This window comes from Salmo trutta, chromosome 2 (genome assembly GCF_901001165.1).
Source record: "Salmo trutta chromosome 2, fSalTru1.1, whole genome shotgun sequence".
Classification (NCBI taxonomy): Eukaryota; Metazoa; Chordata; class Actinopteri; order Salmoniformes; family Salmonidae; genus Salmo; species Salmo trutta.
The window spans coordinates 41,480,295-41,508,226 of NC_042958.1; the positions used below are offsets into that span (position 1 = coordinate 41,480,295).

Genomic DNA, 27,932 nt, shown 5'->3' on the forward strand with positions numbered 1-27,932 from the left:
ATATTCTCCTACATTAACTTCACATTTCCACAAACTTCAAAGTGTTTCCTTTCAAATGGTACCAAGAATATGCATATCCTTGCATCAGGTCCTGAGCATTCAGATCTAGGATGTGTTGTTTAAGTGTTCCCTTTATTTTTTTGAGCAGTATATATTACATTTTATCTCTGGGATCCTCAAGATGACAAATCAGATCCAGATTACTGAATGTAAGTACATTATTTACCTTCAGAGGTGAATGTATCAAACCAGTTGCTGTGATAAGTGTTGTTATTGTGAATTATCCTTAAATAATAGCATGGTATTGTTTTGCTGTAATAGCTACTGTAAATTGGATACTGCAGTAAAATTAACAAGAATTTAAGCTTTCTGCCCATATGTCCCGGAAAGCTGGTTGCTGTTTACAACGTCATTCTAGTCACATTATCGTATATTGAGCAATAACTATCCAAAGCAGATTGATTGTTTTCCATTTAATTTGATTAAAAACCAAACGTATTAAAAATATTCACCGTCCATAGTGTGAGATTTGGCCCTGCATAATGGGGTGTTAAAGTTTAACCTATACCTTTAAGCTAATAAGTATTGTTGGGTTTTATTTCACTTATTAGATATGATGCATTACCATTTACAGTAGATGTAGGCCTAAGTATGAACGGACTGTAATGCACTAAGAGGACACACACACACAATGCCTGGTTGTGGGGCCGCTCAAGGACAGGTGTACGGGAGGGGCTGGTAGAATGGAAGCAGAAACTGTCCTTGGGTGTCTGACTCTCGGGTACACACATGAAGATAAGCTAGAAGACAACTATGCTTGGCAACAAAAGATGCGTCTAGAGGCTGGGACCAGCCTGCACGCCAACGATAGGATGAGTAAGTTTAAACCACGCTCATCCTCCCTCTGACAGGCCAGCAGTGAGCTGGAACTATCTTTGTCAGAGTATTTAAGGAAGAATTTGTCATTTTCAGTTCTCTGTTTGCCCTGCGAGGTGTTACAGTGAACCCGTATATACGGAATTTGCATTTGCCATTTATTAACTGCTGAATAAATATTGACATTAATATAAAATATAATTGACTCTTTGTTCCTATATCAGATTCGAACACATGCAGCCTTAACAATAGGTTCATGGTGTGAACGTAGACTACATGGCTCTAATGCAAATATGATCTGTTTGTGCATAAAACCCTCCATAGTCTTTAAGTTTCCTTGTCTGTATTTTACGGAAACGGTGCCATCGACTGTATTTAGACTCGGGCTCTATTTTCGGCTGGCGTTAAGGCGGCGCAAGTGTCAAACGCACGTTTGTTTGAAATCTCGTCATGTAAAAACTGGCACAGTGGCATTTGCCAGCCCTAATAATAGGTTCGGCAATTGACCTGGTTTATATCAGCTCGATTGTGCTCAGATGGGCGGGTGGAGGAATATTTGAGGTGTGTCCTTAAAATCATGATCCAAAATGCTAATTTCAGGCAGCGCTGATAGGAATATTTCAGACCAACAACAAGCTGGTTTCAGCGGTAACGCGGTTGGTTGTGGCAGCCAATCCAGCCGTGACACACACTGCCCATATGGGCATGGAACAAGAGAAGCTGAATGTGCTTTTGCTGCCTGTATACTTCCTATTTAAAAACCTAAAAAACGTTTTTTTTTTCTCTTCCATTTTGTTTTATTTAATTTAAAACCAAGCCTCCTCTCAATGCAGTCGTGAAGTAGTCAATACTGTCGATAAAGGGTTTGGCTCCTGAGACCACTTGGAAATTAATCTTAAAATCACCAAAGCTTTATTAACATACCAAGTTTGAGAGGAGTAAATCAACAATTTCCTGCATATTATGCAAGGACATACATATTTGACCAATCACCCACTTTTTCTGCATAAAAGTCAAATCATCGCAATATTATTGCATAAAACAGTCAAATCATCGCAATATTATTGCATAAAACAGTCAAATCATCGCAATATTATTGCATAAAACAGACCCATCCCCGCAGTGCAAAAAACAGGGCTCACAATTTCAACCAATTACCGCATTTACCACGTCATATGGTTGAATCAAGCCACACGTCAACAACTTTTTTTTCCTCGTCATCGCATTTGTGACAAAATCATTGCATATTGCCATGCAAAATGTCAGAATTGCCGTAGAGAAATCAAGCATTTTTCACCAAATATCACCAACATTCCCCGGAAAATCTTGAAGGGAGTGCTAAAAGCTCGAGCCATCCGTGTCGCGGAGACTGAATTCACGGTAAACGCTGCATATGTGGGCTCAATTAGAAGCTCTGAGACTCACAGCTGGAATCGTTGCCAAAGATGCTTCTAAAATGTATTGACTCAGGGCTGTGAATACTTATGTCAATTAGAAATTTCATTTTCAATTTATTAGCAAACATTTCTACCAAAAAAATGTTTTCACTTTGTCATTATGGGGTATTGTGTGTAGATGGGTGAAAAAAAAATGTTTTAATCAATTTTGAATTCAAGCTGTAACGTAACAGAATATGCTATATGTCAAGGGGTATCAATACTTTCTGAAGGCTGTAACTGCCATATAACAACTAGACCGAGACTGCCCCCATGTGTTACAAAGTATACACCTCTTCTAGACATCGAGATACAGGCTTTATCATCTTAATAATATATAAAAACACCTTAACAACATTGATGTTGAACATTTATTTCATAAGCTCTTTATACAGTATGTGTCTAACATTTCATTCGAAATCACGTTCATAAAAAAAAAGACTTGGCCACATTAGGAAGAAACCATATGAGTACCCATCTTCCTGTAAGAACATTCAATGTTTCGTTTTCATTTACTTTTAAATAAACTCCATGATTCTGTCAATGTGTCCTTGTTATAAGTAGAAAGTTAAAAAGTAGAAATGATCACAATAAAATTGACATAATTTCAACTCTGTACATGTTGTGATAAGTAACCAGATCAGTCACCCAATACAGTCTTCGTTCACAATCGCTGCTGTCTTTGTCTGTTCCACAGGCTAGAACGGAGAAGGGGAAACAATATTTGTCCCATAATTCCCCTTCATCTTTGAACATGCTTCAGAAGATTATAAAGTTAGGGGAGTTAGTGTCCTTGTCTGTTTGTAACACTCTGATCGACAACACTGTTTGTGATAACTACAGTTTTTTCTAATCTTCTATTGTATCTTTAACTTGTGACACTTTGTCTTTTGTGTTTATTTGATATTTTTCTGTAATATTTTATGGACACAGCTTCTATTTCCCTGTTTAGCACTCTTGCCAGGTCGCCCTTGAAAATAGTTTTTTAACTTAAAAATGGGTCTTACCTGGTTAAATAAAGGTAAAAAAAATATAAAATAAGTACACCTTGGGTTCAGCATTAGAAATATGTGATGGACTAAAACATTTTTCCTACACATAATATAAATATTACCATTTACCGTCTATTCCATGTAATCACCAACTTTTAAAAAGTTATCACATTTGAGAAACCGTACAGCAGAAACAAAAGTAAAACGATAAGTGCTAAAACGTTCCAGAGAAATACAGTACGGTTAAAAAAAAGAGATCCCATCCCAGTTTACTGCTTCAGTCGAGGCATGACATCATCACTATGTGTCTTGTCTTGAATAGGACGTGTATCTATGCTGACATCACTGTTCTACCCAAAGCATTTCAAGCCGTTACCCTACAACATTTCATACAGTTTTCTGTGGTATTCCAGTTTGGTTTCCGAACAGGTTGCTTTTTAGGAGCGCAGCAATCTCTTTGGCGTTTTGTCGGTTTGCAGGCGACTCTGACAGCATTTTACTGATGAGTTTATGCTGCAGCAGAAAACATAGGGGACAAAATGAAGATACTGTGTACTCACTCTAAAACACGTTGTATAGACAGACAAACGGACAGTTGTCACCACTCCTTACCTCGAAGATAAACTTCTCACGGAAGTCACAAGGAAATGTCCTTGTCTGCAGGCTCTCGAACACCTGTGATATTAAATGGGGCAGAACTCCAGAGTAAGAAGTGATGCTTTAGAAGTCAATAGCTACGTTTCCATCCAATTGGCAACACATTTTCATGCGAATATTCAACAATCTCCATAAAAAAACAGCAATTTCCCACCAGAGATGTTTCCATCAAATGCACTTGTTTCAGATAAAAGGCTGTGATGACGTAGTGCACCTAGAAACCACTTTTTACACGATGATGATAGAGGACGGGGGGGTTACATGATGATGATAGAGGACGGGGGGGGCTACATGATGATGATAGAGAACGGGGGGGGTTACATGATGATGATAGAGAACGGGGGGGGTTACATGATGATGATAGAGAACGGGGGGGTGTTACATGATGATGGAGGACAGGTGGGTTATATGATGATGATAGTGGACAGCGGGGGTTACATGATGATGATAGAGAACAGGTGGGTGTTACATGATGATGCAAGACAGGGGGGTTATATGATGATGATAGTGGACAGTGGGGGTTACATGATGATGATAGAGAACGGGGGGGTTACATGATGATGATGATAGAGAACGGGGGGGGTTACATGATGATGATAGAGAACGGGGGGGTTACATGATGATGATAGAGAACGGGGGGGTTACATGATGATGATAGAGGACGGGGGGGGTTACATGATGATGATAGAGAACGGGGGGATTACATGATGATGATAGAGAACGGGGGGGGGTTACATGATGATAGAGAACGGGGGGGTGTTACATGATGATGGAGGACAGGGGGGTTATATGATGATGATAGTGGACAGGGGGGGTTACATGATGATGATAGAGAACGGGGGGGGTGTTACATGATGATGGAAGACGGGGGTTATATGATGATGATAGTGGACAGGGGGGGTTACATGATGATGATAGAGAACGGGGGGGTTACATGATGATGATAGTGGACAGGGGGGGTTACATGATGATGATGGAGGACGGGGGGTTACATGATGATGATAGAGAACGGGGGGGTTACATGATAATGATGGAGGACGGGGGGGTTACATGATGATGATAGAGAACGGGGGGGTGTTACATGATGATGGAAGACAGGGGGGTTATATGATGATGATAGTGGACAGGGGGGTTACATGATGATGATAGAGAACGGGGGGGTTACATGATGATGATAGTGGACAGGGGGGGTTACATGATGATGATGGAGGACGGGGGGTTACATGATGATGATAGAGAACGGGGGGGGTTACATGATAATGATAGAGAACGGGGGGGGTTACATGATGATGATAGAGAACGGGGGGGTGTTACATGATGATGGAGGACAGGTGGGTTATATGATGATGATAGTGGACAGCGGGGGTTACATGATGATGATAGAGAACAGGTGGGTGTTACATGATGATGCAAGACAGGGGGGTTATATGATGATGATAGTGGACAGTGGGGGTTACATGATGATGATAGAGAACGGGGGGGTTACATGATGATGATGATAGAGAACGGGGGGGTTACATGATGATGATAGAGAACGGGGGGGTTACATGATGATGATAGAGAACGGGGGGGTTACATGATGATGATAGAGGACGGGGGGGGTTACATGATGATGATAGAGAACGGGGGGATTACATGATGATGATAGAGAACGGGGGGGGGTTACATGATGATAGAGAACGGGGGGGTGTTACATGATGATGGAGGACAGGGGGGTTATATGATGATGATAGTGGACAGGGGGGGTTACATGATGATGATAGAGAACGGGGGGGGTGTTACATGATGATGGAAGACAGGGGGGTTATATGATGATGATAGTGGACAGGGGGGGTTACATGATGATGATAGAGAACGGGGGGGTTACATGATGATGATAGAGAACGGGGGGGTGTTACATGATGATGGAAGACAGGGGGGTTATATGATGATGATAGTGGACAGGGGGGTTACATGATGATGATAGAGAACGGGGGGGTTACATGATGATGATAGTGGACAGGGGGGGTTACATGATGATGATGGAGGACGGGGGGTTACATGATGATGATAGAGAACGGGGGGGGTTACATGATAATGATAGAGAACGGGGGGGGTTACATGATGATGATAGAGAACGGGGGGGTGTTACATGATGATGGAGGACAGGTGGGTTATATGATGATGATAGTGGACAGCGGGGGTTACATGATGATGATAGAGAACAGGTGGGTGTTACATGATGATGCAAGACAGGGGGGTTATATGATGATGATAGTGGACAGTGGGGGTTACATGATGATGATAGAGAACGGGGGGGTTACATGATGATGATGATAGAGAACGGGGGGGTTACATGATGATGATAGAGAACGGGGGGGTTACATGATGATGATAGAGAACGGGGGGGGTTACATGATGATGATAGAGGACGGGGGGGGTTACATGATGATGATAGAGAACGGGGGGATTACATGATGATGATAGAGAACGGGGGGGGTTACATGATGATAGAGAACGGGGGGGTGTTACATGATGATGGAGGACAGGGGGGTTATATGATGATGATAGTGGACAGGGGGGGTTACATGATGATGATAGAGAACGGGGGGGGTGTTACATGATGATGGAAGACAGGGGGGTTATATGATGATGATAGTGGACAGGGGGGGTTACATGATGATGATAGAGAACGGGGGGGTTACATGATGATGATAGTGGACAGGGGGGGTTACATGATGATGATGGAGGACGGGGGGTTACATGATGATGATAGAGAACGGGGGGGTTACATGATAATGATGGAGGACGGGGGGGTTACATGATGATGATAGAGAACGGGGGGGTGTTACATGATGATGGAAGACAGGGGGGTTATATGATGATGATAGTGGACAGGGGGGGTTACATGATGATGATAGAGAACGGGGGGGTTACATGATGATGATAGTGGACAGGGGGGGTTACATGATGATGATGGAGGACGGGGGGTTACATGATGATGATAGAGAACGGGGGGGGTTACATGATAATGATGGAGGACGGGGGGGGGTTACATGATGATGATAGAGAACGGGGGGGTTACATGATGATGATAGAGGACGTGGGGGGTTACATGATGATGATAGAGAACGGGGGGGTGTTACATGATGATGGAGGACAGGGGGGTTATATGATGATGATAGTGGACAGGGGGGGTTACATGATGATGATAGAGAACGGGGGGGGTTACATGATGATGATAGAGAACGGGGGGGGTTGCATGATGATGATAGAGAACGGGGGGGTTACATGATGATGATAGAGGACGTGGGGGGTTACATGATGATGATAGAGAACGGGGGGGTTAATAGATGATGATAGAGAACGGGGGGGGTTACATGATGATGATAGAGGACGTGGGGGGTTACATGATGATGATAGAGGACGTGGGGGGTTACATGATGATGATAGAGAACGGGGGGGGTTACATGATGATGATAGAGAACGGGGGGGTGTTACATGATGATGATAGTGGACAGGGGGGTTACATGATGATGGAGAACGGGGGGGTTACATGATGATGATAGAGAACGGGGGGGTTACATGATGATGATAGAGAACGGGGGGGTTACATGATGATGATAGAGGACGTGGGGGGTTACATGATGATGATAGAGGACAGGAGGAGGGGTTACATGATGATGATAGAGGACAGGAGGAGGGGTTACATGATGATGATAGTGGACAGGGGGGGTTACATGATGATGATAGAGGACGGGAGGGTTACATGATGATGATAGTGGACAGGGGGGGTTACATGATGATGATAGTGGACAGGGGGGGTTACATGATGATGATAGTGGACGGGGGGGTTTAATGATGATGATAGAGGACAGGAGGGGTTACATGATGATGATAGTGGACGGGGGGGGGTTACATGATGATGATAGTGGACGGGGGGTTACATGATGATGATAGAGGACGGGGGGGGTTACATGATGATGATAGAGGACAGGAGGGGGGGTTACATGATGATGATAGTGGACAGGGGGGGTTACATGATGATGATAGTGGACGGGGGGGTTACATGATGATGATAGAGGACGGGGGGGGGTGTTACATGATGATGGAGGACAGGGGGGTTACATGATGATGATAGAGGACAGGGGGGTTACATGATGATGATAGAGGGCAGGGGGGGTTACATGATGATGATAGTGGACAGGGGGGGTTACATGATGATGGAGGACGGGGGGGTTACATGATGATGATAGTGGACAGGGGGGTTACATGATGATGGAGGACAGGGGGGGTTACATGATGATGAGAGGACAGGGGGGTGTTACATGATGATGACAGTGGACAGGGGGGTGTTACATGATGATGACAGTGGACAGGGGGGGTTACATGATGATTATATTAGACAGGGGGGGTTACATGATGATGATATTGGACAGGGGGGGTTACATGATGATGATAGTGGACAGGGGGGGTTACATGATGATGATAGTGGACAGGGGGGTTACATGATGATGATAGAGGACAGGGGGGGTTACATGATGATGATAGTGGATAGGGGGGTTACATGATGATGATAGTGGACGGGGGGGTTACATGATGATGATAGTGGACAGGGGGGGTTACATGATGATGATAGTGGACAGGGGGGGTTACATGATGATGATAGAGGACAGGGGGGGTTACATGATGATGATAGTGGACAGGGGGGGTTACATGATGATGATAGTGGACAGGGGGGGTTACATGATGATGATAGAGGACAGGAGGGGGGGTTACATGATGATGATAGTGGACGGGGGGGGTTACATGATGATGATAGTGGACAGGGGGGGTTACATGATGATGATAGTGGACAGGGGTGTTACATGATGATGATAGAAGACGGGGGGGTTACATGATGATGATAGTGGACGGGGGGGTTACATGATGATGATAGTGGACAGGGGGGGTTACATGATGATGATAGTGGACAGGGGGGTTACATGATGATGATAGAGGACGGGGGGTTACATGATGATGATAGTGGATGGGGGGGTTACATGATGATGATAGTGGACGGGGGGGTTACATGATGATGATAGAGGACAGGGGGGGTTACATGATGATGATAGTGGACGGGGGGGTTACATGATGATATAAAGGACAGGGGGGGTTACATGATGATGAGAGGACAGGGGGGGTTACATGATGATGATAGTGAATGGGGGGGTGTTACATGATGATGATAGAGGACGGGGGGGTTACATGATGATGATGATAGTGGACAGGGGGGGTTACATGATGATGATAGAATACGGGGGGGTTACATGATGATGATAGAGGACAGGAGGGGGTTACATGATGATGATAGTGGACAGGGGGGGTTACATGATGATGATAGTGGACGGGGGGGGTTACATGATGATGATAGTGGACGGGGGGTTACATGATGATGGAGGACAGGGGGGTTATATGATGATGACAGAGGACGGGGTGGGTTACATGATGATGGAGGACGGGGGGGTTACATGATGATGATAGAGGACAGGGGGGGGTTACATGATGATGATAGTGGACAGGGGGGGTTACATGATGATGATGATAGTGGACAGCAATGATTGTCTAGTGAGAAGATTTTGGGCATGGTTTAAAATGGTCAGAACCAGAAGTGAAAGCTACTGGGCGGTGTTTAACATGACACAGAACCAGAAGTGAAAGCTACTGGGCGGTGTTTAACATGACACAGAACCAGAAGTGAAAGCTACTGGGCGGTGTTTAACATGACACAGAACCAGAAGTGAAAGCTACTGGGCGGTGTTTAACATGACACAGAACCAGAAGTGAAAGCTACTGGGCGGTGTTTAACATGACACAGAACCAGATGTGAACGCTACTGGGCGATGTGCTCACCTTGATCTTCTCTGAGACAGTGGACATGTACCACAGGAGTTCAAACCATATCAGTCCCAGAGAGAATATATCAGTTTTCTCGTCATATTTCCCCCCAGTCTTCTGGAAATACAAAAGTAATTTGTGGTTTGGGAGAGAATAACTAAATAAGAGTCCTTATGGACATGGCCAGACGTAAAATGTATGCAACCATGACTAAATCGCTTTGGATAAAAGCATCTGCTAAATGGCATATATTATGGCTAAACCAAGGATCAATTTGTTGAGCTGAAAATATTATTAATTGGCAAAACAAAACTCCATTACCTGCTCAGGGCTCATGTAGAATGGTGTTCCTTTGTTGACAGTCCTGTACATTGATGCTCCACTCAGAGTGGTGATCGTGGTCACAAGACCAAAGTCTCCAATCTTCACCATGCCATCACTTCCAAACAATATGTTCTCTGGCTAAAAAAAGATAACACATTTATTAGGCGTCATTTTTCCATAAATGTCATAAATAATGTGGTTAACTTGGCATCTGAAAACACAGGAAGACAGATTCTCACAAATACCTTTAAGTCTCTGTGAATAAGTCCTTCAGAGTGGATGTATTCCACTCCACAAACCAATTGCTGAAATATTCCAAGTGCCTTGTCCTTCGTTCTACCCTTATTTATGCTAATCCAGTCCTTCAGTGTCCCTCCGTCACAGAACTCCATCTGAATGAACAAACAAGGCCAGTCCCCATTTCTGAAAAAACAAAAACAGAAATACAGAAGTCAAGAAACTTTCTCAGGGACATTCAGTCAACTGAAATGATAAATACACACATAACGGTAAAAGTGATTCACCTTGAGCTGGAATCGGTCATTGAGTGGTTTGCTTGATCTTCGCTGGCTGTTTCAGACAGGTCTAAATCTGATTGCTTTGTTACATGTGTAGATCCATCTCCCTGGTCTGAATAATTATCAGAGTCTTCTGAGATTTCAGACCAGACCGATGACCTAAGAGTTGAACACAATAATATGCTCCAGAATATACATTTTTGATGAACACAAATTAATTAATCTAAAGGGCTAAATTAAACTTAATAATACTGTCTTTACTAACTCTGTGCTGTAGCCTCCATCGACCCAATTGGCATCCTCAGGCCAAGTCGTATAGTAGCGAACAATGCTAGAATGTTCCAAGGTAGCCAGTGCTTTCACTTCACGATTTGCTTCTCTGTAAGAGATAGGATCATAATTACAACATGTAAATGAACATCTGATAGTTGCTAATGAGCATCAACTATAGCATACAGAAGACACACAAGGTAAGAGGGATACACACTATTCATAACACGTTTAGGGGGAACAAAATGGGGATAGTAACGTCTTAGCCAATGACTGTATATATGAATGGACAAAGCCATTGATCACGTGACACCATTCATTCCTATGTGAAGACTCAACACTGAAGCCAAAGCCGTGTTCGAATACCCATACTAACATACTCTATTTTGTTAGCTAAGATAAGAATGACGGGAATAATCAAGTCAATAAACGTTGGGTAGTTAGATAGCCTATAGCCTATAATTACATTACTCAACATTTTCTTAACATTTGTCATAATTAGTTAAGCAATGAATTTGTATCCACTCTCGTACTTCGGCTGCATATTCTCCGCCATTTTCTTCAAATCTGAAAACGATGTGAAGCCACGCCCATTTCCTGAAGAATTGCATTACGGGCCCTAAAGTACAGAAATAGTGTCCCCTGCTTTATTTTTTTTGCCATTTTTTTTATTAACAACACAAATCAATACAGGAAGTACCTGTGGGAACACAAGTATATATAAATAATATACAAAGGACAATTGGGCTAGGGGGTACAATATCACATTACACAAAGACCTTAAGGGACATACATAGAATTATAATTCTAACAGCTTTTTTGTTAGTAGAGTATTTAATTGTCTTACAAAAAGAAATTGAACTGTATTTTAAGGTAAGAAAATGTGGTGTTCAGTTTGTAAATTTACATTTGTGAATATAAAATCTGGCCAAAAGAATAATGAAATGAATTACATAAAATTGTTTCAGCTTATTTCTATCGTAGGTAAAGAATCCAAGCAGTACATCTCTCCACAATAGTGTAAAATCTTCATAAATGTGTTCAATTATAATCTACATGAATACAATGCCAAAAAAGATGCAACACTGTTTTCTGGGTTGTCAATACAAAAAGGTACAACTTGACTTTATGTTTTCCTTAAACTTCTTCATATAGTGGTTGGCAGTATAATATTTAGGAATAATTTTAAAGGAAACTTCCTTAATTTGTTAACAAGTAGGTATGTGTGTGGCAACATCCAAACTTTTTCCCAACAGATATTATCAATAAATCCGTTCCAATAAGGTATGACAACATCCTGCTGAAACAAGGTTCGTATCGCTCTGTTGTTGAATGGACCAAAAGAGAAACAAATCTTTCCTACTGATGAGTCAACAAAATTGGAAGGTAGGCTCTGAGGGTCAGGTCTTGACACTCTCCTGAATAATAAAGCAACACCTGAGGGAATGGAATCTAAAACAATTGCAACATCTTTAGGTGTTACAGGAACCTTGTAAAGTGATAAGAATTCCTTATAACTGAGTAAAAGACCCTCTCCTTAGGCATTGTTTTTTCCAATTGATCTTAAAAGTATTATTTAAGGTAGTAAAGTCCATAAAATTCAGCCCACTATACTCATAAGTGTTCATTACAACAGTTTTCCAAATGTAATGGGTACGGTTTACCCACAGAAAGTTTAAAAGCTTCTGGTCTATCTCCTTGCTTATTTTACCGTCAAGATATAAAGATAGAGCTCCATGTGTTCGCCTAGACATTCCTAATAACCAAGGCTGAAGGTCTCTTCCTTTTAAAGATAAGTCCCTCTGTAGCCATTGATTTAGCTTCTTCTGTTTTTTTTAATAAGAGGGTTAAAATTTTGTAAAACTCTAGACTTCTGATCCTTGGTAACGGTTATGCCTAAATATGTAAGCTCTTCATTCACTGGAATAGCATATTATGAGGGTGTTACACAATCTTTGACAGCCATGAGTTCACATTTATTAATGTTAAGATATAGACCAGACGTTTTGGAAAAGGATTGTATCACATTGATCGATATGGGAATTTGGTTAGCGTCTTCCAGAAAAAGTGTAGAATCGTCAGCCAGCTGGCTTATAATAATTTCTTTATCAGCTATGGAAAGACCTTGTACAGAACTATTATTTAAAGAATTTGTAAGAAGTTGGGTGATTAATAAAAATTGGTACGGAGAGATAGGACAACCTTGCCTAATTCCTCTCTTTAACTCAAAACTACAGTGGGGGAAAAAAGTATTTTTGTACGTTTGCCCACTGACAAAGAAATGATCAGTCTATAATTTTAATGGTAGGTTTATTTGAACAGTGAGAGACAGAATAACAACAAAAATATAGAGAAAAACATGTCAAAAATGTTATAAATTGATTTGCATTTTAATGAGGGAAATAAGTATTTGACCCCCTCTCAATCAGAAAGATTTCTGGCTCCCAGGTGTTTTTTATACAGGTAACGAGCTGAGATTAGGAGCACACTCTTAAAGGGTGTGCTCCTAACCGCAGCTTGTTACCTGTATAAAAGACACCTGTCCACAGAAGCAATCAATCAATCAGATTCCAAACTCTCCACCATGGCCAAGACCAAAGAGCTCTCCAAGGATGTCAGGGACAAGATTGTAGACCTACACAAGGCTGGAATGGGCTACAAGACCATCGCCAAGCAGCTTGGTGAGAAGGTGACAACATTTGGTGCGATTATTCGCAAATGGAAGAAACACAAAAGAACTGTCAATATCCCTCGGCCTGGGGCTCCATGCAAGATCTCACCTCGTGGAGTTGCAATGAGCATGAGAACGGTGAGGAATCAGCCCAGAACTACACGGGAGGATCTTGTCAATGATCTCAAGGCAGCTGGGACCATAGTCACCAAGAAAACAATTGGTAATACACTACGCCGTGAAGGACTGAAATCCTGCAGCAACCCCCTAACCCTAACCCCCTGCTCAAGAATACATATACATGCCCATCTGAAGTTTGCCAATGAACATCTGAATGCCAACAAGGGTTTTGCCACCAAGTACTAAGTCATGTTTTGCAGAGGGGTCAAATACCTATTTCCCTCATTAAAATGCTAATCAATTTATAACATATTTGACATGCGCTTTTCTGGATTTTTGTTGTTGTTATTCTGTCTCTCACTATTCATATAAACCTACCATTAAAATTATAGACTGATCATTTCTTTGTAATCAGCAGGGGATAAAATACTTTTTTCCCCCCCTGTAGGTGAGGTGCCATATTTCAATTTGATAGAGCTGTTACCATTTGTATAGAGAGTCTTAATAGCCTTACATAAAAAATCCCAAAAGCCAAATGTCTCAAGGGAATGGAAGAGGAACTGATGCTCTACTGTGTCAAATGCTTTATAAAAATCAAAAAATAATATGAAGCTATCCTTGGTTATCAGGTCTGAGTAGTCAAGTATGTCTAATACTAGCCTGATATTGTTAGAAATATGTCTGTTCCTCATAAAGCCAGACTGTGTTTCATCAGTGATTGCATCCAGGACTTGTTAAATTATTTGTGCAAGTAGTAAGGCTAACATCTTATAGTCATTATTAAGAAGACAAATTTGACGCCAGTTATCGATGAGCAGCACTTCTTTTTTAGGCTTAGGTATCAGTGTTTTTAACCCCTGACTCATTGTAAGAGGAAGAACATTGTATCACTCTCTAAAAATACTTCAAATAGGAAGGGAGCTACTTGTTCAGAAAATAATTTGTAAAATTCTGAAGTAATTCCATCAACACCTGGTGATTTATTGTTCTTTAGATGTTTGATAGACTCTATAATCTCTTCAACTTTGATGGGTTCATCACACTATTCAGTGAGTCAGAAAACATATCTGTGGATTCTTGACAGTATGTAGAGCTATACAATTTCCTGTAAAAATTGCTACAGTATTTAGCGATTAATTTTTAGTCATCTGTAATAACACCATCAATGTTTAACTTATGGAGATAGTGTTATTTGTAGAGTGAAATTTCTCAAGTCTAAAGAAATAGGATGAATTCTGTTCTCCCTCAATCCATTCTTTCCTAGATCGAAAAAAGGCTCCTGCTTTTAATCTGTATATATTATCCTGATTATTTAATCTGTATATATTATCCAGTTTATTTAATCTGTATATATTATCCAGTTTATTTAATCTATATACAGTTGAAGTCGGAAGTTTACATACACTTAGGTTGGAGTCATTAAAACTAGTTTTTCAACCACTCCACAAATTTCTTGTTAACAAACTATAGTTTTGGCAAGTCGGTTAGGACATCTACTTTGTGCATGACACAAGTAATTCTTCCAACAATTGTTTACAGACAGATTATTTCACTTATAATTCACTGCATCACAATTCCAGTGGGTCACAATTCCACTGGAAAATTACAGAAAATGATGTCATGGCTTTAGAAGCTTCTGATAGGTTAATTGACATACTTTGAGTCAATTGGAGGTGTACCTGTGGATGTATTTCAAGGCCTACCTTCAAACTCAGTGCCTCTTTGCTTGACATCATGGGAAAATCTAAATAAATCAGTCAAGACCTCAGAAAAAAATGGTAAACCTCCACAAGTCTGGTTCATCCTTGTGAGCAATTTCCAAATGCTTGAAGGTACCACGTTCATCTGTACAAACAATAGTATGCAAGTATAAACACCATGGGACCATGCAGCCATCATACTGCTCAGGAAGGAGACGTGTTCTGTCTCATAGAGATGAACGTACTTTGGTGCGAAAAGTGTAAATCAATCCCAGAACAACAGCAAAGGACCTTGTGAAGATGCTGGAGGAAACAGGTACATAAGTATCTATATCCACAGTAAAACGAGTCCTATATCGACATAACCTGAAAGGCCGCTCAGCAAGGAAGAAGCCACTGCTCCAAAACCGCCATAAAAAAGCCAGACTACGGTTTGCAACTGCACATGGGGACAAAGATTGTACTTTTTGGCCATAATGACCATCGTTATATTTGGAGGAAAAATGGGGAGGCTTGCAAGCCGAAGAACACCATCCCAACTGTGAAGCACAGGGGTGGTAGCATCATGTTGTGGGCGTGCTTTGCTGCAGGAGGGACTGGTGCACTTCACAAAATAGATGGCATCATGAGGATGGAAAATTATGTGGATATATTGAAGCAACATCTCAAGACATCAGTCACGAAGTTAAAGCTTGGTCGCAAACGGGTCTTTCAAATGGACAATGACCCCAAGCATACTTCCAAAGTTGTTGCAAAATGGCTTAAGGACAACAAAGTCAAGGTATTGGGGTGGCAATCACAAAGCCCTGACCTCAATCCTATAGCACATTTGTGGGCAGAACTGAAAAAGTGTGTGTGAGCAAGGAGGCCTACAAACCTGACTCAGTTACACCAGCTCTGTCAGGAGGAATGGGCCAAAATTCACCCAACTTATTGTGGGAAGCTTGTGGAAGGCTACCCGAAACATTTGACCCAAGTTAAACAATTTAAAGGCAATGCTACCAAATACTAATTGAGTGTATGTAAACTTCTGACCCACTGGGAATGTGATGAAATAAATAAAAGCTGAAATAAATCACTCTCTACTATTATTCTGACATTTCACATTCTTAAAATAAAGTGGTGATCTAACTGACCTCAAACAGGGAATTTTTACTAGGATTAAATGTCAGGAATTGTGGAAAAACTGAGTTTAAATGTATTTGGCGAAGGTGTATGTAAACTTCTGACTTCAACGGGTATATTATCCAGTTCATTTAATCTATATATATTATCCAGTTTATTTTGTAACTCAATCAGTTCCATCTTCTCCTCCCCCGAGAGGCCGGCTGGGGACCTCTGAGAAAGGAAAGTTACCTTAATGATCACCTTTTCCTCCTCGGCTCTTCTGGTCTTAGCCAGATTACTACCGTATTTTCTCAAGTATTTCGACATCTCAAATTTAAAGACCTCCCAGTTCTTGCAATAAGATTTTTCTTCACAAGCCCTTTCCCAAAAGTGTGAAAGCAGATCTTTAACTATATCATTATTTAATAATGAGCTATTTAGCTTCCAGTAGGATGCTCTACCAAGCTTAGTATCAGGGGTAAATATTTTGATATCAATGTAAAAATGGCCCTATGGTCTGTGAGGGGAGTAGTACAAATATTTGTGGTAACACACTATCAATACATTTGGATATGAGCCAAAAATCAATTCTGAACTGTCTGGAACCTGTTTTGTTACTCCAAGTGAACGATCTGTTGGCCGGAAACCTCTCTCTCCATATATCAGTAAGATCAAACTTCTCCATAAAAAGTATTAAACCCAAATTCTGATTGGTTGGCCTACCTGGGGGCCATCTATCAGATTAATTATCTATAGTAATGTTAAAGTCCCCTCCTATCAATAATAACGTATTAAGAAATGTAGATAACCAATGAAGCATATGTTCCTCTATAGATTCAAGCAACTCATCAATCTCATGTTTGGTGTTGTACCCGTAGAAGTTTACAGTAATGAGCGTAATGTCATTGTAACTGATCACAAGACAAATAAAGTGACCAAAGGGGTCACATTCCGAGTGTAGAATATTACCACAAAAGGTATTTTTCATTGTAGTGACACCAGCGGAGTGTTCAGATCCATGGGAAAGCCAAATATCGTTGCCCCACTGACCTCCAGAAGTTGGTATCAGCCGAAATTGAGTGAGACTTGAAAAAAGCAAAAATCTGTTCAAAATTGTTTAGCAAATAAAAATAAGGCCTTGCGCTTCACATTGTTTCGTAACCCATTAAGAGAAACTATAGACAAAGACAAAACAACAAATATTATATAAAAGTTTAAACCGTAGGATGAGTCAAAAACGTAGGCGCAGTAAACGTAAGCGATAAGGAATCGAGATCTGCACCATTTAAGTCAACTTAAAGTGAAAATAGCTTAGACCATAAAAACTCTGAGCTAGTTGTTATCCGGCTTTTGAAATTCAACTCAACAGAAAATTATGTTCAAGACCAAACCAAGGGTTCTCTGTAGTAAGAGAGAGCAAAAACCCTCTTTAGTGTAATCAGGAACTATTCTGAGAAATAAAATACAAAATAATAATTTAAATAAAAAAGGTACCTACTGTTTTAACTGCATTTGAAAACTGATCACAAAAAAATAATAAAAACTGTTTTACATATACAAGTTCCTAAGACCTTTTTCACTTGGAAATAAGTATTAAAACCTCTTGAGGATACAATCCCGATAACGGGATTGGTTGGACAACAACCAGTGAGATAGCACGGTACGATATTCAAAACAAAATAATCTCAAAATTAAAATTCAAGTATTATACGGCATTTTAAAGATACTCTACTCGTTAACCTCTATGGGACCGGCGGGATGAATTCGTCCCACCTACATAACAGCCAGTTGAATCCAGTGGCGCGATTTTTAAAACGTTTGAAATACTATTACTTCAATTTCTCAAACATATGACTATTTTACAGCTATTTAAAGACAAGACTCTCGTTAATCTAACCACACTGTCCGATTTCAAAAAGGCTTTACAACGAAAGCAAAACATTAGATTATGTCAGGAGAGTGCCCAGCCAGAAATAATCAGACACCCATTTTTCAAGCTAGCATATAATGTCACAAAAACCCAAACCACAGCTAAATGCAGCACTAACCTTTTATGATCTTCATCAGATGACACACCTAGGACATTATGTTATACAATACATGCATGTCTGTTCAATCAAGTTCATATTTATATCAAAAACCAGCTTTTTACATTAGCATGTGACGTTCAGAAAAAGCATACCCCCCGCAAACTTCCGGGGAATTTACTAACAATTTGCTAAATTACTCACGATAAACGTTCACAAAAAGCATAACAATTATTTTAAGAATTATAGATACATTACTCCTCTATGCACTCGATATGTCCGATTTTAAAATAGCTTTTCGGATGAAGCACATTTTGCAATATTCTAAGTACATAGCCCAGCCATCACGGGCTAGCTATTTAGACACCCGGCAAGTTTAGCCTTCACCAAAATCGCATTTCCTATAAGAAAAATGGTCTTACCTTTCCTGTTCTTCGTCAGAATGCACTCCCAGGACTTCTACTTCAATAACAAATGTAGGTTTGGTCCCAAATAATCCATCGTTATATCCAAACAGCGGCGTTTTGTTCGTGCGTTCTAGACACTATCAGAATGCTAAATCACGGTCATGCGCATGGCGCAGAACGTGACAAAACATTTCTAAATATTCCATTACCGTACTTCGAAGCATGTCAACCGCTGTTTAAAATCAATTTTTATGCAATTTATCTCGTAGAAAAGCGATAATATTCCGACCGGGAATCTGCAATTAGCTAAACAGCCGAAGGTAAATACTCCACGGGGGCGAATCGCGCCCGCGCCTAATTCTATTGTCCACTGATGCGACACTTGGAAAAGGGGATTCTGTGTTTCAGCCTGAGGCTGCCTCGTCATTGTTCAGGTTTTTCCCGGGTTCTGAGAGCCTATTGGAGCCCTAGGAATTGTCACGTTACAGCTAAGATCCTGACTCTTCAATAAACAGAAGCAAGAACAACAACACCTTGTCAGACAGGGTACTTCCTGCATGAAACCTTCTCAGGTTTTTGCCTGCCATAGGAGTTCTGTTATACTCACAGACACCATTCAAACAGTTTTAGAAACTTTAGGGTGTTTTCTATCCAAACCTGAACAATAATATGCATATTCTAGCTTCTGAGTTGGTGTAGGAGGCAGTTAAAAATGGGCACATATTTTTTCCAAAATTCTCAATGCTGCCCCCTAGCCCGTAGAGGTTAATCCAATCACATTGTCCGATTTCAAAAAGGCTTTATGGTGAAAGCAAAATATTAGATTATTTTAGCATAGCACCTCAGCAAAAAAATAAAAAATAGCAATTTTCCAAGCACGATAGCCATCACAAAACCAGATATACAGCTAAAATGAAGCACTAACCTTTGACAATCTTCATCAAATGACACTCCTGGGACATCATGTTAGACAATACATGCATTTTTTGTTCGATCAAGTTTATATTTATATCCAAAAACCCAATTTCTACATTGGCGCGTGACGTTCAGAAAATGTTTTCTCCCCATAACTTCCAGTGAATAGGCACATTTAATTTACAGAAGAACTCATAAACGTTGAAAAAATTTATAACAATTATTTAAAGAATTAGGAGATAATCTACTCCTTTATGCAACCACTTTGTCAGATTTGAAAATAACATTATGGAAAAAGCACATTGTTCAATATTCTGAGTACAGAACTTAGCCTTCAATGCTAAGCTATACAGTTAGCCTACAACCACGGCGTCGACAAATCTCTAACAATATGTTCGAAATATTTACTTACCTTTGCTGATCTTCGGTGGAATGCACTCGGATGGGCACCCACTTTCACAAGAAATGTTCATTTGTTCTGCAAAGTCCATAATTTATGTCCAAATACGTCCGTTTTGTTGACCCATCCAGAACACTTTAAAATGCCATGTGGCGTGGACGCAAATCCATAGACGAAATGTTCAAAGTTCCATTACCGTTTGTAGAAACACGTCAAACGATGTTTACAATCAATCGTTTAGGGTATTTTTTTACGTAAAATTGCGATAATTTTACAACCGGCAATAGCTATTCATCCCAGAAGAAAAATATAAAAACGATGAAGTCACGTGCACGCGCATCATAAGACACCTCTCCTCAGACTGGCCAATGATTGACTGAGCCAAAATGATCTGCCCGGTAACAGCTGACGGTTTAAACCAGTTCCTAAAGATTTTTGACAGCCAATAGAAGAGTTAGGAGGTGCAACGTAAATCCTATGTCACTGTAGTTTTTCAAGGGATTCAAAACAAAAACTACATTTCTAATTTCTCCCACTTCCTGATTCAATTTTTCTCAGTTTTTTTGCCTGGCATATGAGTTCTGTTATACTCACAGACACCATTCAAACAGTTTTAGAAGCTTCAGAGTGTTTTCTATTCAAATCTACTAATAATATGCATATTCAATTTTCTGGGCCAGAGTAGTAACCTGTTTAAATTGGGTACGTTTTTCATCCGGCCGTGAAAATACTGCCCCCTAGCCCCTAGAGGTTAATAACTAAATAGAACAATAACCGTGTAAAGTCAGAGCAGACCTGTATGCCCTTTAAAACAGCATCTTAGTTACTGTAGACATAAAAATACATACAACTTTCAGTGAAGGCGTTCTTCCTAGTGTAACATTATTGCTTCCATCCCTCTCTTCGCCCCAACCTGGGCTTGAACCAGGGACCCTCTGTACACATAGACAACAGCCACCGACGAAGCGTCGTTATCCATCGCGCCACAAAAGCCGCGGCCCTTGCAGAGCAAGGGGAATAACCACTTCAAGGTCTCAGAGTGAGTGACGTCACCAATTGAAACGCTATTAGTGCGCACCACCGCTAACTAACTAGCCATTTCACATCGGTTACACTAGCAGCTTTCCAGACAGCATCCCTGTAGAATCTGGCAGTGAATCTTGAATCGTTTTGCTGTTGCTTCTTGCCGTGGCGATACACAACGTCGATGGTATCACCAACTTTGTTCTTCTCTGCAGGCATAACTTCTTGGCAGACGCGGATAGCCTCTCCTCGCACATCCTCTCCTCCACATCCTCCTCTGGCACGCCGTAGGGTCTCAGGTTCCATCTTCTTGTGTATTGTTCCAGATCAGTGAGACGTCTATGATAGACATTGTTATTCTTTTACACACTTTTTTCAACTTTTGCCACTCTCCTTGATTTCACCACATGCAAACTCCACAGTCTTTTTCAAGCCTTCGATAACCATGGTGTTCGCGCCTACCATTTTCTCAATGGCGTCAGACCTGGAGTTGATGAGTAAGGAGAGGGTAGCCACGATGTCAGAGTTCATGTTGGGTTTTTTGGAGGGTGGAGGTTTGCACGGAGTAACCGGTAAAGAGGGGAACACGTCATCTTCAACAGCATTCGAAGGCATGATATTATCCATAGGGCAAGCGTAGTTATGGCAGTTGTCTATAAGCACGTTTCTCTCTTATTGATTTGCAATAGAACGGCTAGCTTCTTCCTTTCCATTTTTGTCACGACTTCGCATGGACATGCCGACATAAATGATCCAATACTTATTCCAGTCACAGGTGAGCTCTTATATCTTGAACAAATACAAACAGTAATAGTAATGACTGTAAACTTGCTTTTTTCCACAATCTTTCTGAAGTTTGGTGCAGAGCTCGGTAAAAAAAAGCATCTGTTCAAGCTGCCATCTTAGCCTCTCTCTCCTAGTGTCCCTTGCTTGTATACTTCATATGTTGGCGAATTTAGAACGACATCCGGAAACTTTTGGGATAGTCACTACATTCATACTATGACCAATAAGCATACTGTAATGACCCTGGGTTTATAAGCGCGGATATCGACTCTGCCGCAATAGCATGCTTTTGGGGCACAGTTGATAGCGCGCTGAACTTCGGGCTAGAAGGTCGAGGGTTCGATGCCTGCTCCCTGCCTGTTTCATTACAATACTATATACTCAATTCACATCACAAATAGAACGGTTAGTATGAGTATTCGAACACAGCTCATATGAAAACATGGCGTCTCACGGAAACATTACATGCAGTTTGAGTTACTCTAGGAAGTGACGTTGCAGGCTAGCTCAGTGCTGCCTCCTCTCATTGAGTAACTCATGTTGAAGGCCGACCGGGGTACTGCAGGCTAGCTCAGTGCTGCCTCCTCTCATTGAGTAACTCATGTTGAAGGCTGACCGGGGTACTGCAGGCTGCCATTAGCAACTAAATTATCCATAAAACGTCTTCTGTGTGTGATTTTAAAATAATCGGTTCAAGGACATCTGGTGTATTAGAAGCAACTATTGGTAAACATAATTGTCTTTGAATGATGTTTTTTTAAAGGTTTTCCACATAGATTGCCATTTTTCCATTTGATTTGACTGGAAACGGAGATCCTGTTTTCCTGCTGCAGTACCACAGTCGGCCTTTAACTTTGGGGCTTCAATGAGAGGGGGTAGTCATTCTCCTCTGGTCTTACCCCATATTCTTCACAATCTTCACGGCGTATGTTTCTCCATCCAATTTGTGTTGGGCTTTAGTGACACACCCAAAGCCTCCTGCACCCAGAACACTCAATAATTTGAAATCATTGGAAAACCTGGAATCAAAACATAATTCAGATCTTGAGTATTTTAATAGTGAGGGTAGACTATGGTGAATGTTTTAATAGTGAGGGTAGACTATGGTAAATGTTTTAATAGTGAGGGTAGAAAATAGTATATATGCGTTTTTCTCTCTTTATTCACAGGTGAATGGGATATTATAGTACTATTGGTCAGGTGGTCCTATTGGTTAGCTAGGAACAGTTTGATTAATAAAGATATAATAATAAAGGTTAATAAATAAATACCTGGAGCTTTCAGTCAGTCTGATGGAAATATCTTGATAATCACTTGATAGAGGGAGAGACAGAGAGAGGAGAGAACACTTTCAAATTCACCTGCCCCATAAATATAAATTGATATATATATATATATATATATATATCAATTAGAGGCTCCTTCCCCAAATATATATATCAATTAGAAACTCCTTCCCCAAATATATATATCAATTAGAAACTCCTTCCCCAAATACATATATCAATTAGAAACTCCTTCCCCAAATATATATATCAATTAGAAACTCCTTCCCCAAATATATATATCAATTAGAAACTCCTTCCCCAAATATATATATATCAATTAGAAACTCCTTCCCCAAATATATATATATCAATTAGAAACTCCTTCCCCAAATATATATATATCAATTAGAAACTCCTTCCCCAAATATATATATATCAATTAGAAACTCCTTCCCCAAATATATATCAATTAGAAACTCCTTCCCCAAATATGTATCAATTAGAAACTCCTTCCCCAAATTCAAAATTAAAAGTTTTACATTCACAGAACAATCTAACAAAGAGAAACTTTGTGTGATTTTGGGGGAAAGGTCTGATGTTATAGAGTTGGTAGCACAGTATGTCACAGCTTGCCACTAGCTAAGGGAGGAAACATCATGTACTATTTCCTACATGACTGATAAGTAATAGAATACATAAGTACCTGCAGTCATTTTCTATTTTGTTTGTGAAATTGGATTCTGAACGTTGAACATTATTACATTTCTGTGTTGGATATCTTTTAGTTTCATTTGTTATATATATATATATATATAAGTCTGTGAATGTGGCACACATAGGGAAAAACATATAAAACAAATGAAACTAAAAGATATCCAACACAGAAATATAATAATGTTCAACGTTCAGAATCCAATTTCACAAACAAAATAGAAAGTGACTGCAGGTACTTATATATATATATATAGTAATAGAATATATGTTTTTCCCTATGTATGCCACATCGACAGACTTACCTCTGGTATTGAATAAGCTCTCCTCCACAGCTTGCTTCATCATTCATTTTCCACACTTTCTCTCCCAACTTTTCTGCCTTACCGCTACTTTGCAAGTCATAAAGATGCTTATTAACACATTTTCGTGATTGGCCCAATTCTCTGGCAATTTCTTGCGCACTCATCCCTCTTCCATCACTCTTTGACGTCAGCACCCTCCTCAGTTCCTCCACTGTGATGCCAGGGGTCTCGGAAGGACTAGGCATTCGATCTGACTCTGGAACACTCACAGAGACAGACGCTGCCCCTGGTTTCTCCACAGACCAGACTGGTGGTTTGTCTGGTGTTACATAAAGAAGTCCAGCTCTGTTTAAAGTGTACAGGACACTGTTTACATCCTTGGCCGTCTTCAGTCCAACAGCCTTCGCTATCTGGAGGGCAGTGGATCCTTCTTTCTTCACCTTTAAAAAGGTACATATTCTCTCCTTCAAGTCCAACTGGTCTCCTTGCTGGTTGTCGCAGGACATAGTCACTAGAATGTTGAAGCATGGGAGTAAAAGATAAAGGAAACATGACAGACTTTAGCCAGTTGATGTTCAGTGTACAAGTTACAATTATGAAATCATTGTCACATACTGTTGGAAGTTAGCCTGTTGGAACCAGCCTGATTGCGGCACCAACTTAAAAATGGATACTTAGAGATTTTGGCAATGAAGCCCTTTATCCACTTCCCCAGAGTCTGGTGAACTCGTGGTTACCATTTGTATGTATTTGCATCCAGTATGAAGAACAGAGGTAGTTTCACTAGCCAATGCTAACTAGCGTTAGCGCAAAGACTGGAAGTCTATGGTATCTAATAGCAAGCTAGAAGTTGCCATAGACATCCAGTCATTGCGCTAACGCTAGTTAGCAACTTCCTCCAAACTGCACACAGACATACAAATGATATCCACGAGTTCATCTAACTCAAAGGAAGTAATAGGGCTTCATTGCTAAAATCCTGAATGAAATAGAATGTTGAACGCAGCAATCAGGCTGGTTCCACCAGTCAGTATGTTGGAAACCTCTGAGCATAAAGAACAGAGTTCATGGTTTCCAACCATAAATAATACAAACTGCTGAAAAGCAGCTATTCGTTTTACAAGTTATTACTAATACAAACAGCTATATACAGTTAAATGTATTTATTAATGTAATCAGTGTGAAACATGATGAATACTTGAGCAGTATTTCTAAAATGGTCTCATAACTAAGATATAGTTGCTAACCTATAGGATCCCTTTTGGTAACCAGGTAAGGTCGTATTTCATATAAATAAACAGATTTGAACGTTACATTTATAGAAGTACTTGGTCTACGTCGGACTTCGTCTTACCTTCCAGGTGACGAGATAGATGACTTGCGAGTATTTTCTTTTCGGTCATGCCTAGATGGGATCCAGCTTTTGTCAAATGAATGTCAAAAGCATAATTTTTTTAGCATTTTAGCTAACCCTAACTCCTTTCCTAATCTTTCCCTAATTTTCCTAATTCTCATAACCTGTCACTCCTAACCTGCTGCGTCAATTCTCCTAACCTGCTGCATCAATTCTCCTGATTCAGAAAGTCAATTCTGAGAGAAACTTCATCCATTCTAGCCATTACCCTACAACCCGGAAATGAGTTACGTCTGATTCGTTCAGCCATCCCTATGGCGAAAATGAATGGGGAGAGAAAAGGATTTAGGAATAAACGCCGAAAATAAAGTCTGAGGTTAACACAGGTTTCGGAGATATAATACTTATTTTTTATATGAGATAATAGGAGTTAGCTAACATGACCTTTATGAATCATGAAGACTTTATGTGCTTTAAAAAAAATAATATACCATTCAAAATTCACAAAAAGTGACGTTAATCGATAAAGATTATCCCACAGAGCAAAACGTATAAAATCTTCTAAGCCTGTGTTTACCACATACCCAACTTATTTTCGTCATTTATCCAAAAACGCCATTCATTTTCTCTGTCCAAAGAACATGACGGAGTTAGTGCCTACAAAAAGACGCCATTACTATTTCTCTATAATGTCCTGTAGACAATTTCGTTTTCGATTCGCCTGAAAACAGTACTGAACCTGATTTGAAAGTCAGCCTGTGATTAGCCTGAACAGCTGCTAGTGGTCGCTATTGACCATAAAAACAAAGGTATATAGCGCCACCTAGCGGCTGTTCAGGCCACCTGTTACTCAGCTATGATGACTCAGTTATTGAAACCGATTCTAGTTTTATTTTAGGCAACTGTCCACTGTTATTACTTAGGGTTTTTTGTCTATTTTGAGTTAAATGAAATGCCTGACGAACACATGCATTCTTATCAAACAGGGCTACCTGCTTTTCACAATCCCCAAATCCAGAACAGATTCAAGAACACATGCAGTATTATATAGAGCTGTTATTACATCAAACTCCCTTCCAACTCATATTAATCTGCTTTATCTATCTATACAGTGAGGGAAAAAAGTATTTGATCCCCTGCTGATTTTTTACATTTGCCCACCGACAAAGAAATGATCAGTCTATAATTTTAATGGTAGGTTCATCTGAACAGTGAGACAGAATGACAAAACAAAAAAATCCAGAAAAACGCATGTCAAAAATGTTATATATTGATTTGCATTTGAATGAAGGAAATAAGTATTGTAGAATATGACAGATGTAGCCTATTGAATAGCATTGTAGAATATGACAGATATTTGTTGAATTTTTTACATTTTTTATTTCACCTTTATTTAACTAGGTAGGCCAGTTTAGAACAGTACTCATTTACAACTGCGACCTGGCCAAGATAAAGCAAAGCAGTGCGACACAAACAACAACACAGAGTTACACATGGAATAAACAAACATACAGTCAATAATACAATCGAAAAAGTCTATATACAGTGTGTGCAAATGAGGAAGGATAAGGGAGGTAAAGCAATAAATAGGCCATAGTGGCGAAATAATTACAATATAGCAATTAAACACTGGAGTGATAGATGTGCAGAAGATGAGTGTGCAAGTAGAGATACTGGGGTGCAAAATAAATAAATTAAATAATATGGGGACGAGGTAGTTGGGTGGGCAATTTACAGATGGGCTATGTATAGGTGCAGTGATCTGTGAGCTGCTCTGACAGCTGGTGCTTAAAGTTAGTGAGGGAGGGAGATATGAGTCTCCAGCTTCAGTGATTTTTGCAGTTCGTTCCAGTCATTGGCAGCAGAGAACTGGGAAGAAAGGCGGCCAAAGGAGGAATTGATTTTGGGGGTGACCAGTGAGATAAACCACCTGCTGGAGCGCGTGCTATGGGTGGGTGTTGCTATGGTGACCAGTGAGCTGAGATAAGGCAGGGCTTTACCTAGCAAAGACTTGTAGATGACCTGGAGCCAGTGGGTTTGGCGACAAATATGAAGCGAGGGCCAGCCAACGAGAGCATACAGGTCGCAGTGGTGGGTAGTATATGGGGCTTTGGTGACAAAACAGATGGCACTGTGATAGACTGCATCCAATTTGCTGAGTAGAGTGTTGGAGGCTATTTTGTAAATTACATCGCCGAAGTCAAGGATC

At 40.4% G+C, this 27,932-nt stretch overlaps 1 protein-coding gene across 3 annotated transcripts; it reads right to left on the minus strand.

The window, feature by feature from the left end:
- Window positions 1-2,669: 2,669 nt before the first annotated feature.
- Window positions 2,670-26,413, minus strand: pkz (protein kinase containing Z-DNA binding domains). 3 transcript variants are annotated; one of them, XM_029702019.1, is made up of 11 exons: window positions 25,724-26,413; window positions 24,370-24,880; window positions 23,357-23,398; window positions 22,985-23,104; window positions 10,925-11,038; window positions 10,666-10,818; window positions 10,387-10,564; window positions 10,139-10,279; window positions 9,833-9,931; window positions 3,917-3,979; window positions 2,670-3,817 (listed from the first exon to the last, which is right to left on the minus strand). In XM_029702019.1, the coding sequence occupies exons 1-11, from the start codon at window positions 25,770-25,772 to the stop codon at window positions 3,692-3,694; spliced, it is 1,596 nt and encodes a 531-aa protein (XP_029557879.1). In that variant the 5' UTR covers window positions 25,773-26,413; the 3' UTR covers window positions 2,670-3,691. The 3 variants fall into 3 exon arrangements, with proteins under 3 accessions (XP_029557879.1, XP_029557869.1, XP_029557887.1); XM_029702009.1 differs by having other exon boundaries at window positions 9,833-9,934; window positions 25,724-26,411; XM_029702027.1 differs by having other exon boundaries at window positions 9,833-9,934; window positions 25,684-25,752.
- Between the last annotated feature and the right edge of the window lie 1,519 nt (window positions 26,414-27,932).

Bases quoted from the DNA above. Each gene is read 5' to 3' on its own strand.
- pkz (XM_029702009.1), bottom strand. From the start codon at position 25,772: ATGACCGAAAAGAAAATACTCGCAAGTCATCTATCTCGTCACCTGGAA. The intron at 23,105-23,356 runs GTATTTATTTAT...TTTTGATTCCAG, and splicing joins AGACTGACTGAAAGCTCCAG to GTTTTCCAATGATTTCAAAT. The intron at 10,565-10,665 runs GTGAATCACTTT...TTGTTTTTTCAG, and splicing joins ATGACCGATTCCAGCTCAAG to AAATGGGGACTGGCCTTGTT.